A 16,828-nucleotide genomic window follows, 5' to 3' on the forward strand; every position below is an offset into this window, starting at 1 on the left:
GTATACAGCCATCCACAAAAAAATGGGGGTGCAGCACACAGAACCCATACAGGTACTTTTAGTTCACCGGGGGGTCCTCAAAGAGACCCCCCCCCCACACAGCGATCCACTGCAGGAGCATCAAAAAAATGAGTCCCATCTCATTCCAGCTCATTACCATGACACCCCACACCTACAACAACCCGTGCACCACGAGGGAGGACTGAGGGGGGGGGGGGGTAGGTGAGAATGACCAGTACAGGGGAACCCCGCTAGTGAGGAGGGGGAAACCATGAGGGAAGAAAGGGCACAATATGGGCCTACCACCCCCAGGAAGGGCCGGGGTCCACTGGAGTATTTCGCCAGAGGAGAGGGGGGACACTACTCACCACACCTGGGAAACTGAGCGGGTAACGCTCCTGACAATCCACCGCGCCATCTTGGAATGGGGGTGCTGCGGGCAAGAGGTACGCTGCGACTCTGGCTATGACCATTATCGTGACCAGGGCTATGCACCCTCGCAAGGTGTTTCACTCGCCAGCCAGCCCATGTCCAGTGGGGCTACGTCACGGCCAACCTAGAGCTAATAGTTGGGTCATGCTCGCTGGCCAGACTGGGAAGAACGTAAGGATCTAAGATATCCAGTACGTCGCCCAGTCCAGCAGTTGATTGTAGTTCTCACAGGAACAGAAAATAATAAAAGAAGAAAACAAATTCCATTTAAAAAGGGGGACGTGAAGATCCTGGCGAAGGTACTAGCGAGGAGGCTGAATACCTGTATTTCGCAGATCATTCACAAGGACCAGGCGGGCTTTATGCCCAATCGGTCCACTGCCCTCAACCTCCGACGGCTGTTTGTGGCTATGCAGACGCCACCAGATAATGGGGGGGACCGAGCCTTGTTGTCGCTGGACGCCAACAAGGCTTTTGATAGTGTGGAGTGGACATATTTACGGGCGGTTATGGCTAAATTTTGGTTCGGCCCCATTTTTACATCATGGGTTCAATTGTTGTATCACCACCCACGGGCCTCTATACGGGAGGGGGGCAGGATTTCTCATACCTTTGACTTGGGCAGGGGCACGCGACAGGGGTGCCCGTTGTAACCACTCCTGTTTGCATTGGCCATAGAGCCTCTTGCGCCCAGGATTAGGGCGCACGACTCTATAGTTGGTTTCAAATTTGGGGACATCCAGGAGAAACTCTTGCTGTACGCGGATGACATGCTCCTGCTGTTGGGGGACATAGGGGAATCCCTGCGTGCAGTTATGGCTACCATCACTGACTTTGGACGTTTCTCGGGCCTTACTATTAACTGGTCTAAGTAGGCCATCCTTCCGTTGGATGGGAGTGCTGACCCTTCCCCTGGGATCACTTTGTCCGGTACCGGTTGTGACCTCGTTTAAGTATTTAGGGGTGGTGGTTTCGGCGAACCTTTTGCAATACTGTCACCTTAATATAGCCCCTCTACTGATACGGTTTAGGGACAGGATTAAAATCTAGAACAAACTGTGGCTCTCGGTGGCGGGTAGGGTGAATCTCATCAAGGTGATCCTTATGCCGCAGCTTTTGTACTTTCTGCACAACGCACCTATGGTCGTCACTCTGAAAATATTTCGGGTGGTGAACACACCATTTAGATCTCTTATTTGGAGGGGTTGGGCAGCCAGGATTAGGCCAGAACAATTGCAGAAGCCTAGGGAGGAGGGGGGTCTTGCGCTTCCCAACCCCTAGATATACTACTTGGTCTCCCAGCTGCAGCATCTGGTGGGTGCTATGACCGGGACGCAAGGCGGTGCTGCATTAGCCGTGATGTGACACTTCACCGGTGCTTGAGAGGTGCCGGAGGGTTTGGAGGCGCAACTTTTCTCCAAGTCGAACAAATTGTTCCCCACTTATAGGCTTATGCAAAAGGTATGGGATAAGGCCAAACAGCTGCAGCGGGTTTCTGGATATACTACATATAGCCCACTTTGGCACAATTGTACGTACCCTGAATTATGCAAATTGGACCAGGCAAGCAGGTGGTGCACTTATGGGGTGACCCACCTTAAACATGTGCTAGTTGATGGAGCTCTAGTGCCTTTCTCTCAGTTGCAATCTAGATTTTCTATCCCCGGGTCTATGTTGTTCTATTATCGCCAGCTACAACATGCTGTGCAGGCCCAGACCGCCTTGCAGCATTCACAGCTGTCCCCCACACCTGTTTTTTACCTGATGCGTACTTTTGAATCCACCAAGGGCTTCATCTCCAGCTGTTATGCCTCGTTGTTGGGCGCTCATCTGGAGATGTATCCCAGTAGGGCATGTGAGAACTGGTGCTCTGATGTGGGGGACATCCCGGCTGAACAGTGGGAGGATGCTATGGAATCGGTCCGATTGTGCTCACTTAATGTGTCCCACCAGGTGTCTCAATTATACATTCTCCTCAGGGTGCACCACACCCTGTTGAAACTTCACTCCATGGGGGTTTGGCCTGACGATTTGTGCAGTAGATGTGGGGTGGAGCTTGGTACATTGACTATGGAGATGCCCGAAGCTGCACTGGTACTGGTCGGGGGTTCTCCATTAACAGGGTCCTGGAGTTGGCAATTCCGCAGGACCCCAGGCAGTGCATTTTGGGTATTCTAGAACATGTAGTGGAGTTCTACTGCCAAGTTCTTTAAGGTGTGGGGGGTGTGGCTGAGCTCTCCTGGTATGGCCCCCACGGCGCTGGTACTGGACCGAATGCTGCTCTAAAGTGCAGGACCTGTCCGGGGTGGTGGGTTGTCAGTCTCGAGGGGCTATGTACATTTTAATCTATTGGTCCTACTCCCTCGAATTCTTTGTGGTGCTCTATGACTTGTTGATGTTGTCACATGTTTTTTACATCTGCTTATGTGCTGTATTACGTTATATATTTTGCATTTGCCATGATTGTTTGTGATTGCTATAACCTGTATCGTTGTGCGTTTTTCTCAATAAATCTTTCTTTTGATTCAAAAAAAAGGGGGGAAAAATGCCAGGACCGCAGATCCCAGCAGGGAACCAGGTCCTTACTCCTGACTAGGCAGAAAAACGAAAGTCCTATAGCAGGAAGTGGGAAGAATACCCACTTGGATGGCCCTAGGGGCGTAGTCAAGTTTTGTTTCCACCTAGTCCTACTCCTATCGAGAGCAGCAAAACCTCCTACTCCTATGGAGAGCAGCATTACCCCAGAGTCAAAAAAGATATGGAGCTGTGTCCATCAATGAACGAAAGAGAAACATACTGTTGGCATTGGTTACAGAAGGATTTCTAAACTTCTGATATATTACAGTGAGCACTGTTGGGGCTATAACACGGAACTGGAAAGATCATCATTTCATCATAAACCAGCCACAACTAGGTGCTCTCTGCAATATTTCTGACAGAGTGAAAAGAATTATCAGAAGAGTAGTCAAACAGCCTAGGACCGCTTCCGGAGAGCTTCAGAAAGACCTGGAATTAGCAGGGGTATAATTGTTTCAAAGAAAACAATAAGTAATGCACTCAGCAGCCATGCAAAAAATTTGGGGGAGCAAACCCATGTATTTCCAAAGCTGCTGCAGCTATGAACCAAAAGACATGTATATTAAAAAAAAATAGCGCGCAAATGCAAAAGAAATTACTACCAAATCTGAAGAGAGTCCATAAATAAAAATGGGGGTTTGGTCCCACCATATGGCCATATCGTGCTCAAGCCCACTACTGCGTCAAAGTACCCCATTATCAGTGGGTCCTACACTATCCATGAAAAAGAGATGAATCCAACCTTTCTAACCCTTGGAGATAAAACTCCTTGCTGGGAAAAATGTGCAAATGCACTACAGGGGACTCCTCCTATATCCACTTGATGGTGGACACTGATTGAGTACAGGTGTATGTGGGGGGTGGGGAGGGCTGCTCAACCTCGATAGTCTGGTCAGACCGAATACATAATAAACAGGCAAAAAATTTGGGGGAGCATACCCATGTATTTCCAAAGCTGCTGCAGCTATGAACCAAAAGACATGTATATTAAAAAAAAAAAAAAAAAAATAGAGTCCCCTGTAGTGCATTTGCACATTTTTCCCAGCAAGGAGTTTTATCTCCAAGGGTTAGAAAGGTTGGATTCATCTCTTTTTCATGGATAGTGTAGGACCCACTGATAATGGCGTACTTTGACGCAGTAGTGGGCTTGAGCACGATATGGCCATATGGTGGGACCAAACCCCCATTTTTATTTATGGACTCTCTTCAGATTTGGTAGTAATTTCTTTTGCATTTGCGCGCTATTTTTTTTTAATATACATGTCTTTTGGTTCATAGCTGCAGCAGCTTTGGAAATACATAGGTATGCTCCCCCAAATTTTTTGCCTGTTTATTATGTATTCGGTCTGACCAGACTATCGAGGTTGAGCAGCCCTCCCCACCCCCCACATACACCTGTACTCAATCAGTGTCCACCATCAAGTGGATATAGGAGGAGTCCCCTGTAGTGCATTTGCACATTTTTCCCAGCAAGGAGTTTTATCTCCAAGGGTTAGAAAGGTTGGATTCATCTCTTTTTCATGGATAGTGTAGGACCCACTGATAATGGGGTACTTTGACGCAGTAGTGGGCTTGAGCACGATATGGCCATATGGTGGGACCAAACCCCCATTTTTATTTATGGACTCTCTTCAGATTTGGTAGTAATTTCTTTTGCATTTGCACGCTATTTTTTTTTAATACTCAGCAGCCATGGCCTGTATGCACGCTAACCACGCAAGACTCCATTGCTGGAGAAAAAGCATGTTGAAGCTCGTTTAATGTTTGCTGCACAACATTTAGACAAGCCTGTGAAATACTGGGAGAATATATTCTGGTCAGATGATACCAAAATTTAACTCTTTGGATGTCATAATACACACCATGTTTAGAGCTCAAATGGCACCTCACATCACCCCAAAAACACCATACCAACAGTAAAGTTTGGAGGTGGGAACATCATGCTGTGGGGCTTTCAGCATACGGTACTGGCAAACTTATTGTCATTGAAGGAATGATGAATGGAAAAACGTACTAAGACATTCTTGATAAAAAAAATCTGCTGCCAACTACCAGGATGATGAAGATTAAACGAGGGTGAACATTTCAGCAAGACAATGATCCCAAACACAAAGCCGAGGAAACTCTCAACTGGTTTAAAAGAAAGAAAATAAAGCTTCTAGAATGGCTCAGCCCATCACCGACTTGAATCCAATATAAAATCTATGGAAAGAACTAAGGATCAGAGTTCAAAGAAGAGGAACCTTTAAGATTTGAAGACTGTTTGTGTGGAAGGATGGGCCAAAAATCACACCTGAGCAATGCATGCGACTAGTTTCTCCTTTCAGGAGGTGTCTTGAAGCTGACACACAGGATTTTGTACAAAGTATTAAATAAATTTCAGTTAGCGTGTTCAATACTTTTTCCCTGTGCAATTCCATTTTATTACACATAACTTAAGTTCTGAACTTTTTTTGTTTTGGGTTCTTTGTATGGGTGAATTGCCTGGGTTGCTACCGACATATGGTGAAAAAGTAATGTTAATAGAACCTTCAGAAATATATTTACCTAGAAAAATGGGGAAGTGTTCAATAATTAATTTACCTGCTGTATTTGTGATGCACTATATATTCCATTTGATCATCAACAGAAGAAACACTTACTTAGTGACGACTTCAGAATCAATTTCTTCGATCTGGGAAACTGTGCTCACCACACACTAAAGGGTAAAAAAACAAAAAAGTTCTCCACTAAAGCACTGAGAGAAACAACGTTTAGCTAACACATTAACTTTTAGCTCTGAATGCAAAATATTACAATGGTGTCAGTAAAAAATTAAGGTTAGCCACAGAATGGGCTCTTGCAATTTGCAATTCTGATAAATGTCTAATTATTTGGATCACTAAGCACCGGTAGTTTCCAGACATCTATTTTTATGACAGTATACTTAAATAATGTACCCTTTGCTATCTTTTACACCCACCTTACAAGTGCTCCCCCATGCTCTGTCCTCCATCACAGTCAGCGACACTACTTCTGGGTGTAGGGGAGCATGTGCCCTACACCCTGTGATAGTGCTCAGGTCTAATAGCAAATCACTAGTCATAAGCACTGTCACATGACCAAGGGAGTGATGTCACCACTCCCCCTGGTTGCCAAAATCACTTATTTCAGTGCCATCCGCGAAAGAGGAAAGAGTGACAAAGGAGCCTAGGCAAGGTAAGTATCACGGGGTCGGTTGGCCCTCTGCAATGGCAAGGTGACCGTGCCTTTATATTTTTTATAGTCCCACTCCTCCACAACAAAAGGCAATACATAGTACCTGTTTTATGATGTTTTTTGCAGAAGCCATCATTTCATGTGCATAGATCTCATAAAAATCCAATTTTCGTAGCTTTAACAACCCAAACACCAAGGCCACCAGTCTCTCCTGAGAAGCAAATAAATGAAAAAAAATTGGTTAAGGTATGTACCTTTAAAATATGACCTTCAGAAAATCATTGGAGCATGATGCAATTTTCACTAAAAGCTCCACTAAATGTAAGTGGAAAATTACTCTATACATAGTAGTTACAAATAATGTTCAATAAAAGCTGAACAATGTCAGGGTACTGTACACAGCTTGGGACCCAGGCACATGGCATTTGGTAGATGCATTTCTTTTTAAGTTCTGGACCCTGCAGTCATGTTTTAAACGATTATATACATTGCATGCAAAGGTTTTATGTACAGTTATGCAAGTAAAAACTGAAAGCAGCTTTAAGAAACAGGAATTTCACTGGTACATTGTACCCAATCTACTATGTTTAGGTTAACTTGTGCAGAAATCTCAACTTGTATGCAGTTAAATAAAATAAAATCTGATTATAAAATCAGGATGTTTTGGGGATGAAAGGCAACTCAAAAAGGCTTTGAAAAGTATGTGCAGATACCCAAGACTGTTTTTAATACTGTTGCAACTTTCCAAAAATTTGCCCAAGAAAATGTTTTCTTTGGGGGAATTTTCCACTTTACTGGGAAAGTGGAAAATCCATATCATTAGGAAAAATATCCCACTCAGAAACCCTACCAACCCAATATTTTAATTGAACAGTGATAAAAAGAAGGAATGTACAAGCTGACACACCACCCTAAATATGAGACTATCATTTTTTTCATTTAATCTAGGAACTATATGTGGCCATCTCTCCTCATCAAACCACAGCTAAGCAAGTGGTTTGATGATTATCATGTATTTCCTAATTTATACCATGACTAAAAGCTCTGGTCCCATTACAGTGAACAGTATTGCAGGCAAATCCAGTAAGAGCCCCCCCCCCCCCAAAAAAAAGTATAGGCTGAATTACTTGTGTGTCTGGCACCAAAGCTATTCAACACAATTGTGTGTTTGATGGCGTGTACCCAGCATGTGCTGTGTTTCCTCCCAGCTCCTGCTACCTGGCTACTCTGTCCTGTAAAAGAGGGGTCAGGGGAAGGAACCACAGCACTTGAAACCACAGAGGAGAACACCCTATACAACACTCAGATTGAACAGTGGTGCCTGTAAGTTCTTAAAGGGATAGATTTGTTTTGCTGGCCCCTGTACAAGTAAGCATTTATCCTATCTTATTATTGCTTATGATAGTAGTAGGGTCATTTTTTCTTTGAGTATTTGTTTCAATAACCAGAGGGTGATAAATGTAGTGTACAGCCGCTGCAAGTGGGTATGTAAAAATCAATGGCAGGTGACGACTGTATGAACTAATACACGCAAATCCGAGTGGCCATATTGTACACTATATGGCCATTAGCAACTGTTTTCATGAATCCTTTCACAGCATAAAATAAAAGAAATCTCAATTTCTACAGTGTATAGGATAGGATCAGATGTAAAATATACTCATATGATAACTTCTTATTGAAGCTGCTAAAACACAAAAGAATTTCTAGAAACCACCAGTCTCAATTATTTTGATATTGAAGTAAAATTACAGTGCCTTGCGAAAGTATTTCGGTCCCCTTGAACTTTGTGACCTTTTGCCACATTTCAGGCTTCAAACATAAAGATATAAAACTGTAATTTTTTGTGAAGAATCAACAAGTGGGACACAATCATGAAGTGGAACGAAATTTATTGGATATTTCAAACTTTGTTAACAAATAAAAAACTGAAAAATTGGGCGTGCAAAATTATTCAGCCCCTTTACTTTCAGTGCAGCAAACTCTCTCCAGAAGTTCAGTGAGGATCTCTGAATGATCCAATGTTGACCTAAATGACTAATGATGATAAATATAATCCACCTGTGTGTAATCAAGTCTCCGTATAAATGCACCTGCACTGTGATAGTTTAAGAGGTCCGTTTAAAGTGCAGAGAACATCATGAAGAACAAGGAACACACCAGGCAGGTCCGAGATACTGTTATGGAGAAGTTTAAAGCCGGATTTGGATACAAAAAGATTTCCCAAGCTTTAAACATCCCAAGGAGCACTGTGCAAGCGATAATATTGAAATGGAAGGAGTATCAGACCACTGCAAATCTACGAAGATCTGGCCGTCCCTCTAAACTTTCAGCTCATACAAGGAGGAGACTGATCAGAGATGCAGCCAAGAGGCCCATGATCACTCTGGATGAACTGCAGAGATCTACAGCTGAGGTGGGAGACTCTGTCCATAGGACAACAATCAGTCGTATACTGCACAAATCTGGCCTTTATGGAAGAGTGGCAAGAAGAAAGCCATTTCTTAAAGATATCCATAAAAAGTGTCGTTTAAAGTTTGCCACAAGCCACCTGGGAGACACACCAAACATGTGGAAGAAGGTGCTCTGGTCAGATAAAACCAAAATCAAACTATTTGGCAACAATGCAAAACGTTATGTTTGGCGTAAAAGCAACACAGCTCATCACCCTTAATACACCACCCCCCACTGTCAAACATGGTGGTGGCAGCATCATGGTTTGGACCTGCTTTTCTTCAGCAGGGACAGGGAAGATGGTTAAAATTGATGGGAAGATGGATGGAGCCAAATACAAGACCATTCTGGAAGAAAACCTGATGGAGTCTGCAAAAGACCTGAGACTGGGATGGAGATTTGTCTTCCAACAAGACAATGATCCAAAACATAAAGCAAAATCTACAATGGAATGGTTTACAAATAAACATATCCAGGTGTTAGAATGGCCAAGTCAAAGTCCAGACCTAAATCCAATCGATAATCTGTGGAAAGAACTGAAAACTGCTGTTCACAAACGCTCTCCATCCAACCTCACTGAGCTTGAGCTGTTTTGCAAGGAGGAATGGGCAAAAATTTCAGTCTCTCGATGTGCAAAACTGATACATACCCCAAGCAACTTACAGCTGTAATCGCAGCAAAAGGTGGCGCTACAAAGTATTAACTTAAGGGGACTGAATAATTTTGCACGCCCAATTTTTCAGTTTTTTATTTGTTAACAAAGTTTGAAATATCCAATAAATTTTGTTCCACTTCATGATTGTGTCCCACTTGTTGTTGATTCTTCACAAAAAATTACAGTTTTATATCTTTGTTTGAAGCCTGAAATGTGGCAAAAGGTCGCAAAGTTCAAGGGGGTCGAATACTTTCGCAAGGCACTGTAAAAGGCAAAACTTTTTTCTTTTCGTTTTTTTTTTTACTTGGATGAAGTGGAAAAGGGATAGAACCACTATCAGGTTTTTAATGTTGTCTTTGCCTCCATTAAGGACATTCACTGTCTCTAATTGTCCAGATCGCCAATGTGACTCACAATGAAAGTGAGGGTGAATCCAAAGTTGCCACCAGAACAGGAATAGAATGGTATTCCTCCCTTGGGAAAACTGTGACAACTGTCTAAGGAAGGGGGTGGGGGGGGGGGGATTTCTCTCCCTAATAAGACATGAAATTACCTAAAAAAAAAAAAAAAAGCTTTTTTTCAACACCCCTCATAGCCAAAATGAAAAAGTTTGGCTTTGGCTATACTTCAAGTAAATAAATGTAACAAACAAAAATCATTTACAGCTGTTGCAATAAAAAACCACGCACCTCCTCTACGACCTGACAGTCTTCATCCAAAGGTCTGTTTAAGTCACTTTGAGCATATGAAGTAAATTCTGCAATGATCATTTTATCAATAAGCTTTTCCAGTTCACAAAGTTGAGACCCAAGGTGTCTGTGGAGTTAAGAAAAAAGCATTAGTAAAAACAAACCCAATAATCCATTCTAAACACCAACAGTCAATCAGAATGTTTTTGAGACGCAAAATCAATCCAAAAGCATGAATCTTCTCTGACAGGTGAAACTAATTTAAAATAAATGTACAATTTCTGCAATGATTTTTACAGAAACACATAGAGAGATCTGTTTTATATCAATATTCTTACCAATGTGTGTTAAAGTTTGAAACAATTTAAATAATTTGTAGTTAGACATATTTGTTCATTACATTGCTCCCTCCCACAATACAAATCTATGAGCTGGCAGAATTATTGAAAACAAAAAACACTCCCTATGTGGTCGATTGTTATTTCTAAAACTTTATAGTTAAAGTTTGGCTAGAATGGGGGAGGGTTCAAAATACTGCCAGGGTTTTTTTTTCTTTTGCCAAATGTGTCTCCTTGGGAGATTTTCCTTCCCTTCCAGTCCTGTAGACCCAACAGGAAGTGAGAGAGTATCTCTCCTATGCGAGGGTAATCCCTTCTTAGTCCCTGATCACACCTGTACTTTTCACACAACTGAAACTGCATAAATGTGAATCGGGCCTTTTACAGTTGTCACTGGAACAAGTGTCCCCACAGGAATATTTCTAATCCTGTTCTGATGGCAGCTCAAAATTTTGGATTTACCTTCAACTTACTTTCCCAGTGACATCGGTAATCAGGACAATTAGAGAAAGTAACACAGACAAAAAAACAAACAAAAAAAAAAACTCTCTCTTTCCTCTCCATTGTACCCAAATCTTAAAAATGATTTGCATTTAGGCCAGCCATACATGGATCAAAATGAAGCCGGTTCAGGGAGGACTTTTGATCCATACATGGGCAGGTTGGTTGAACACAAGTAGCCTGTTGGAATTTGTTTATCTCGATGAGCCGGCTATAGCCAGCAGTGCCGATGAGTGTATTCTAGCGGCAGGGAAATCTACCCATTGTCAGAATACAATGACTCAGCAGAAGGGATTCCCCCCATCCACGTTGAGTGTGTATGTTAACTTATTTTTCTTCAGCACTATGATTAATGAGTGTGTTCAATAAAAACACAAGAAATTAGAATGGCCCGTGTGTTATCAGCTTAAGCAAATTGTGTTTGTCAATTGTTGTGACTTAAGCCAGCCATACGTAGATGGGTCAAATCTCAGCCGGTCCCTGCTGAACCGAATGAGATTCAAGCCATCTATGGCCGGCTTAGGCAAATTCCTTGGAATTCACTGGGTTTTCTACAGTAAATTGCCACAAAAATTGGATTTTTCCTACAGCTTACCTGTAAAATCCTTTTCTTGGAGTACATTACGGGACACAGAGCAGTCATAATAATTACTATGTGGGTTATGCGCCACCTATAGGTGAATGGACAGATCAATCAAACAGGAAGTCCTCCTCTATATAACCCCTCCTACACAGGAAGAACCTCAATTTTGTAGCAAAGCAATGAATATCCCAAAAAAGAGGGGAAGGAAGGACCTCTATGTCTTGTGATTTATTCCAAGAAAAGGATTTTAAAAGGTAAACTGTAGGAAAAATCCTATTTTCTTTATCAACACTTTACGGGACACAGAGCAGCCATAATAATTACTATGTGGGATGTCCTAAAGCAATGCCCTTGAGGGGAGGGAGACACAACCACAGAAACTACCACCTGAGGACATATTCTCCTGTCCGTAACAAACTGTGGCCAAAATAGTATCCTCAGTGGCTTTGATATCCATCTGGTAAAATCCTGTGAATGTATGAAAGAAAGACCATGTAGTGGCCTTCGACACCTGATGGCGGATGGCCCAAGATTCCCCCACACACCTGGTAGCGAGCGCTCTCACCAAAAAGGGGTGGGACCTTGCCCTTTCAAGCCATAGGTTTAAATAATTAACTGGCGGATCCAAAGAAAAAACATAGTTAATTTGAATGCCTCCTGCAGGGCTCTGCTGGCAGCACAAACCAGGATTCCTGACCTGCGCCGACAATTCAAGTAAATCCTGACCGCCTGAACTACCTCCAGAGTATGCAGTGATCTTACTCCTGCCAACTGAGGATTAGAAAAGAAAGGCAAGACACGGTCTTGATTCAAGTGAACACTAGAAACTAATCCAAGCAAAAAAAAATGGATGAGGACGCAACATAACCTTATGATGTTAGACCAAGACTAGCTCCTTCTATGAGAGCGCTGTCAGCTCTGACACTCCACTTGCTGACGTGATAGCAACCAAAGAAGCCATCTTCTGAGTCAAAGGAATAACCGTTTCTCAAGATGGTTCAAAAAGTGGCCTCTGCAAGGACAGTCAAGAGCAAATTCAAGTCCCAAGGACACAAGGGTGGCCTGACAGGCGGGACCTTCTGTGTTACACCCTGTATGAAGTATGAATTAAGGAGTAAGAAACAATGGCCTCTAGAAAAAAATGGATAGAGACAAATCTGATCCTTAATGGTATTTAAAGCCAATCTCACTTCCCTTCCTGATTGGAGAAAGGAAAAAAACTCCCACTCACATATTTGCGTGTGCCACTTCCTGGTTTCATTCCAGGTACAAAATATTTCCAAGTCCTGTAATTCTAGCTCCCTGAAGCCGGCTTCCAGGCACTCAAATGAGCAGAGCTGACAGGACTAAAGACCATTGGGTCTAGCTGGACTGGAAGTTTCCAAGGCTATGTCAGAGTACCAAGCCCTCCTGCGCTAATTTGGCTAACACTATCATCAGTGTTACCACTAGGGATAGACCGATATGCTTTTTTCAGGGCTGATACCGATATTTTGGTCACAACATATCAGTATCGGCCGATATGGGCTGATATTTTGTACATTTAATGTTTTGAAAAATAAAGAGAATTTTTGATACAAATCTGGTACTGAACATGTTAATTTTTGTTTAATGCTTAATGGCTGGCTTGCTGGCACCCTGTTGTTGGTGGCTGGCTGGCATCCTGTGGTGGGTGGCTGGCTGGCACCCTGTGGTGGATAGCTGGCTGGCACCCTGTGGTGGGTGGCTGGCACCCTGGGGTGGGCAGCTGGCATAGGGGCTGTGGGTGGCTGGCTGGTACAGGGCCTGCGAGTGGCTGGCTGTCTGGCACCCTGTCTGTGGGAAGCTGTCTGTCTGGCACCCTGTGGTGGGTGGGTGGCTGGCTGTCTGGAACCCTGTGGTGGGTGGCTGGCTGGCACAGGGGCTGTGGGTGGCTGGCTGGTACAGTACCTGTGGCTGGCAGGTACAGGGACTTTGGGTGGCTGGCAGGCTGGTGCAGGGCCTGTGGTTGGCTGGCTTGCTCGCCGATACAGTGCCTGTGGCTGGCTGGCTGGTACAGGGCCTGTGGATGTGGATGGCTGACTGGCACTGGGCTGCTGTGGGTGGGTGTATGGCTGTGATACACTCCTGCAAGACTATTCCCGAATCCAGACGAGGCTGTCCAAGGCGAGGGAGGAGGCCTAAGAAGGCAGAATGACGTCACAAAAATATCGGCAATATCGGCCAGTTCCTGGGCCGATACTGATATATTGGGGAAAGTGCATATCGGCCGCGGATATATCAGCCGTTTTGCCGATAATCGGTCTATCCCTAGTTACCAGCTCCCTGATTTTTCACAAAAGATGCCATAGTAGTCGACAGAGCAAAGGCGTCAAATAGAGAGAACTGGTCCCTAAGATGTTACCAGTGCATCTACCCCTATTTCCAGTGGGACTCTCGTCCCAGACACAACCTGTCCAACTTGTTGTAGAACTTAGAATCAAGTAAATCCAACTGCAGAGTTCCCCAACATTAGCAGATTGCCAAAAGAATGTCTCAGGAAGCAGGGACCGCGTGGTCCCGTCATTAGTTGCTGATGACTGGAAAACCCCACTGTCATTTTTCTATACCTGGAATATGTACTGGTGACAGAGACAGCACCTGTTGTTCTGCCCCAGACAGGATGTGGTTCCCTTCCAGAGCTGCATGACTCCTGGTGCCACTCTGGTGGTTGATTATATGCCACTGTAGAAATATTGTCAGATTGAACTTACAACTGGTTCGTTCAATAATCTAGAGCAAGGTGTACTAGCCAAAAGTTTCAAGATATCGATGGACAGTATTCTCTCCTGTGGAAACCAAGTCCACAGAACTGTAGCCACCTTCAAACCAACTGGAGCGACTTGCCTCCATGGATATCTTCCAAACTCCTGAAAGGAAGAATTTCACCCTTTCCAGATTCCGAACCATTAACCACCAATTTTAGCTCTGCAACACCCGGGGAACAGAGCCTCTGGCAAACCAATGTTTGGATCATGTTCCAGACTGCTTCCTGAGAAAAAAATTATTAGGCTATACTGAGATTGACATGCCCTGCGACTTCAGAAAGTCCAGCACCAAGGCATGGAGCTTTGCGAACACTCAGGAGCTGTGGCTAGCTCAAAGGGCCGAGTCACAAATAAAAAAAAGACGACTTTCTACTGCAATTGCAGAAACCTTTGATGAGCCTAAGAAAAAAAAAAAAACGGCACATGAAGATATGCATTATTGATGACTATGGACCCTGAAATCTACCTCTTGCAGAGGGGTCATCACTGAACAGACAGTGAAAAAAGTGTATAGTGGGTATGCGCTGCTTAGAGATGTAAATATGCCTCTGGAAGGGTTATAACTGTGTACCATAAAGTGCCTAATGCTCAAATAAATAAGGTGCTAAATCCCTCATGTGACCGTCCTGGAGAATAACTTGGGAAAATGTGTATAAAAATGAAAAAAATTGAAAAATAAAGCATGAAAAAACAGTTTCTTTAAAAGCTCATCATACACTTGTAAAGTGACAGGTGCTCTTTAAAGTGGTCCAACTATTTTTAGCTCCCCCTCTTGTGCCTCACTCACCAGAGAGCTCAACCCTCTTGTAGGTAACCAGCATCCACAGCAATCAATTTTTGGGACAGCAGGCCTGGGATCCATCCGAATGACAACCAGTGGCTGGAGCGGCAGACGTAAGTTTCACATGCGGTGGTATATCTTTTTCGTTTTGCCTCGTTTTACTCATCAGAGAACTCACCCCTCTTGGGGTAACCAGCATTCGTAGCAATCAATATTTGGGACAGCAGACCTGGAATCCACATCCGAATGACAGCTTTTCTCGCAATCTGGCTGGAAGCTGACTGGCTCCTGTTCTGTAACAAAGAAGAGGAAGTAAAACGAGGCAAAAGGAAAAAAGATATACCACCGCATGTGACCCTTAGATCTGCCGCTCCAGCCACTGGTTGTCATTCGGATGTCGATCCCAGGTCTGCTGTCCCAAATATTGATTGCTGTAGATGCTGGTTACCCCTAAGAGGGGTGAGTTCTCTGGTGAGTGAGGCACAAGAGGGGGAGCACATTTGTGGAACACTAGCAACCAGCACTTATCTAAAAAATAGTTGGAGCACTTTAAAGAGCACCTGTCACTTTAAGAGTGTATGATGAACTTTTAAAGGAACTGTTATTTTTATACACATTTTTTCTACTAGCAGTCTTTTGTGTATAAAGCACTGTTGTGAAGCACTTTAAAGAGCACTAGTCACTTTTTTGATCATGGTTTTGATCACTAGAAAATTTATTTCACCGATACTAAATTGCTGTTGGTTTTTTTGCTTTTACTTGCATTCACCTTTACTAAACATTGGTTATGCACCTATAGCGCCTTATTTATTTGCGCATTAAGCACTTTATAGTACACAATTATAATCCTCCCAGAGGCATATTTAACTCGCTAAGCAGTGCCCACCCACTATACACTTTTTTCTTTATCAAAAAATTCCCCTTTCGGGGGTGTTTTTTTACGGGGGCAGTAGCTGTTAAGGTAAACTCAACATCACACATTGAGCGGAACTAGCTTTTAGCATCTTTTGACTGAACAGAGCGTGCCTATCTAAAACAGAAGGATGCCCAGCGGCTTGAGATTCTAAGATAGAACTCCCCATTTGGTTTTGGAACCACTACCATTCCAGTGTTTTACAATAATGAGCCCATAGCTTCTGCTCTAAGCCAACGCAAGGCAAAAGACTGACGACTCTGTGGCACACCCAGAAGGTACCAAGAGGTGTACTTAACTTAGCGGGTTTCTGCTGGCTAAAGACGGAACGACCCACCTCAGAGTCTGATCCTCTTGTTCGAGATACTCTCAAACAACAGCATCCACAGATGCCTCCTTCACTCAGGAGAGGAAAGTTTACAGCACCTGGTATTCCCAGGCAGTCCCATCCAAGTAATAATCAGGCATGTTTAGGGTGACGCGGCCGCAGTCCATCTGGCAAAAAATTAATGAGTCAGGAAACATCGGGAAATGTGGACAATGCCAGATCACTGAACCGGAGAGGGGTGCACCTGCCTCTCCCTTCTGGAGCCATTTTAGCTGGTATAACAGGTGAAAAATGTAGCAACTTTATTAGCCAACACCTAATACGCAGTTCCCCAAGGATGCAGGCCCAAAACAATGCTGGATCTACCACTGTGCAACCCCGTAGGTATTTAAGTATGCAGGTACCCAGGTATGCCGCTATGTAGGCACCTAGATATGCCAATATGCAGATATACAAGTATTCTTGCCGTTCATGCATTTATGTATGCAATTCAGGGCAATAAGCACATATGTATGTAGCCCAAGGAAAATAAGCACATATGTATACAGTTTAATGTAACTAAGCACATATGCATGCAGTTCAAGGCAAATAAG

General features: G+C 43.6%; 1 protein-coding gene across 1 annotated transcript in view; it reads right to left on the reverse strand.

Moving 5' to 3' along the window:
* VPS54 (VPS54 subunit of GARP complex) overlaps nt 1–16,828 on the reverse strand; it is a 243,203-nt gene that overhangs the window by 143,355 nt on the left and 83,020 nt on the right. The window contains exons 8-10 of the mRNA XM_082252138.1: nt 10,006–10,132; nt 6,311–6,418; nt 5,652–5,707 (exon numbers count right to left, since the gene is read on the reverse strand). Of these exons, the coding sequence (XP_082108264.1) occupies nt 5,652–5,707; nt 6,311–6,418; nt 10,006–10,132 (291 nt within the window). The remainder of the gene's footprint in view (nt 1–5,651; nt 5,708–6,310; nt 6,419–10,005; nt 10,133–16,828) is intronic.

The sequence above is a fragment of the Pelophylax lessonae genome, assembly GCF_965119305.1.
Source record: "Pelophylax lessonae genome assembly, chromosome: 3".
Taxonomy (NCBI): domain Eukaryota; kingdom Metazoa; phylum Chordata; class Amphibia; order Anura; family Ranidae; genus Pelophylax; species Pelophylax lessonae.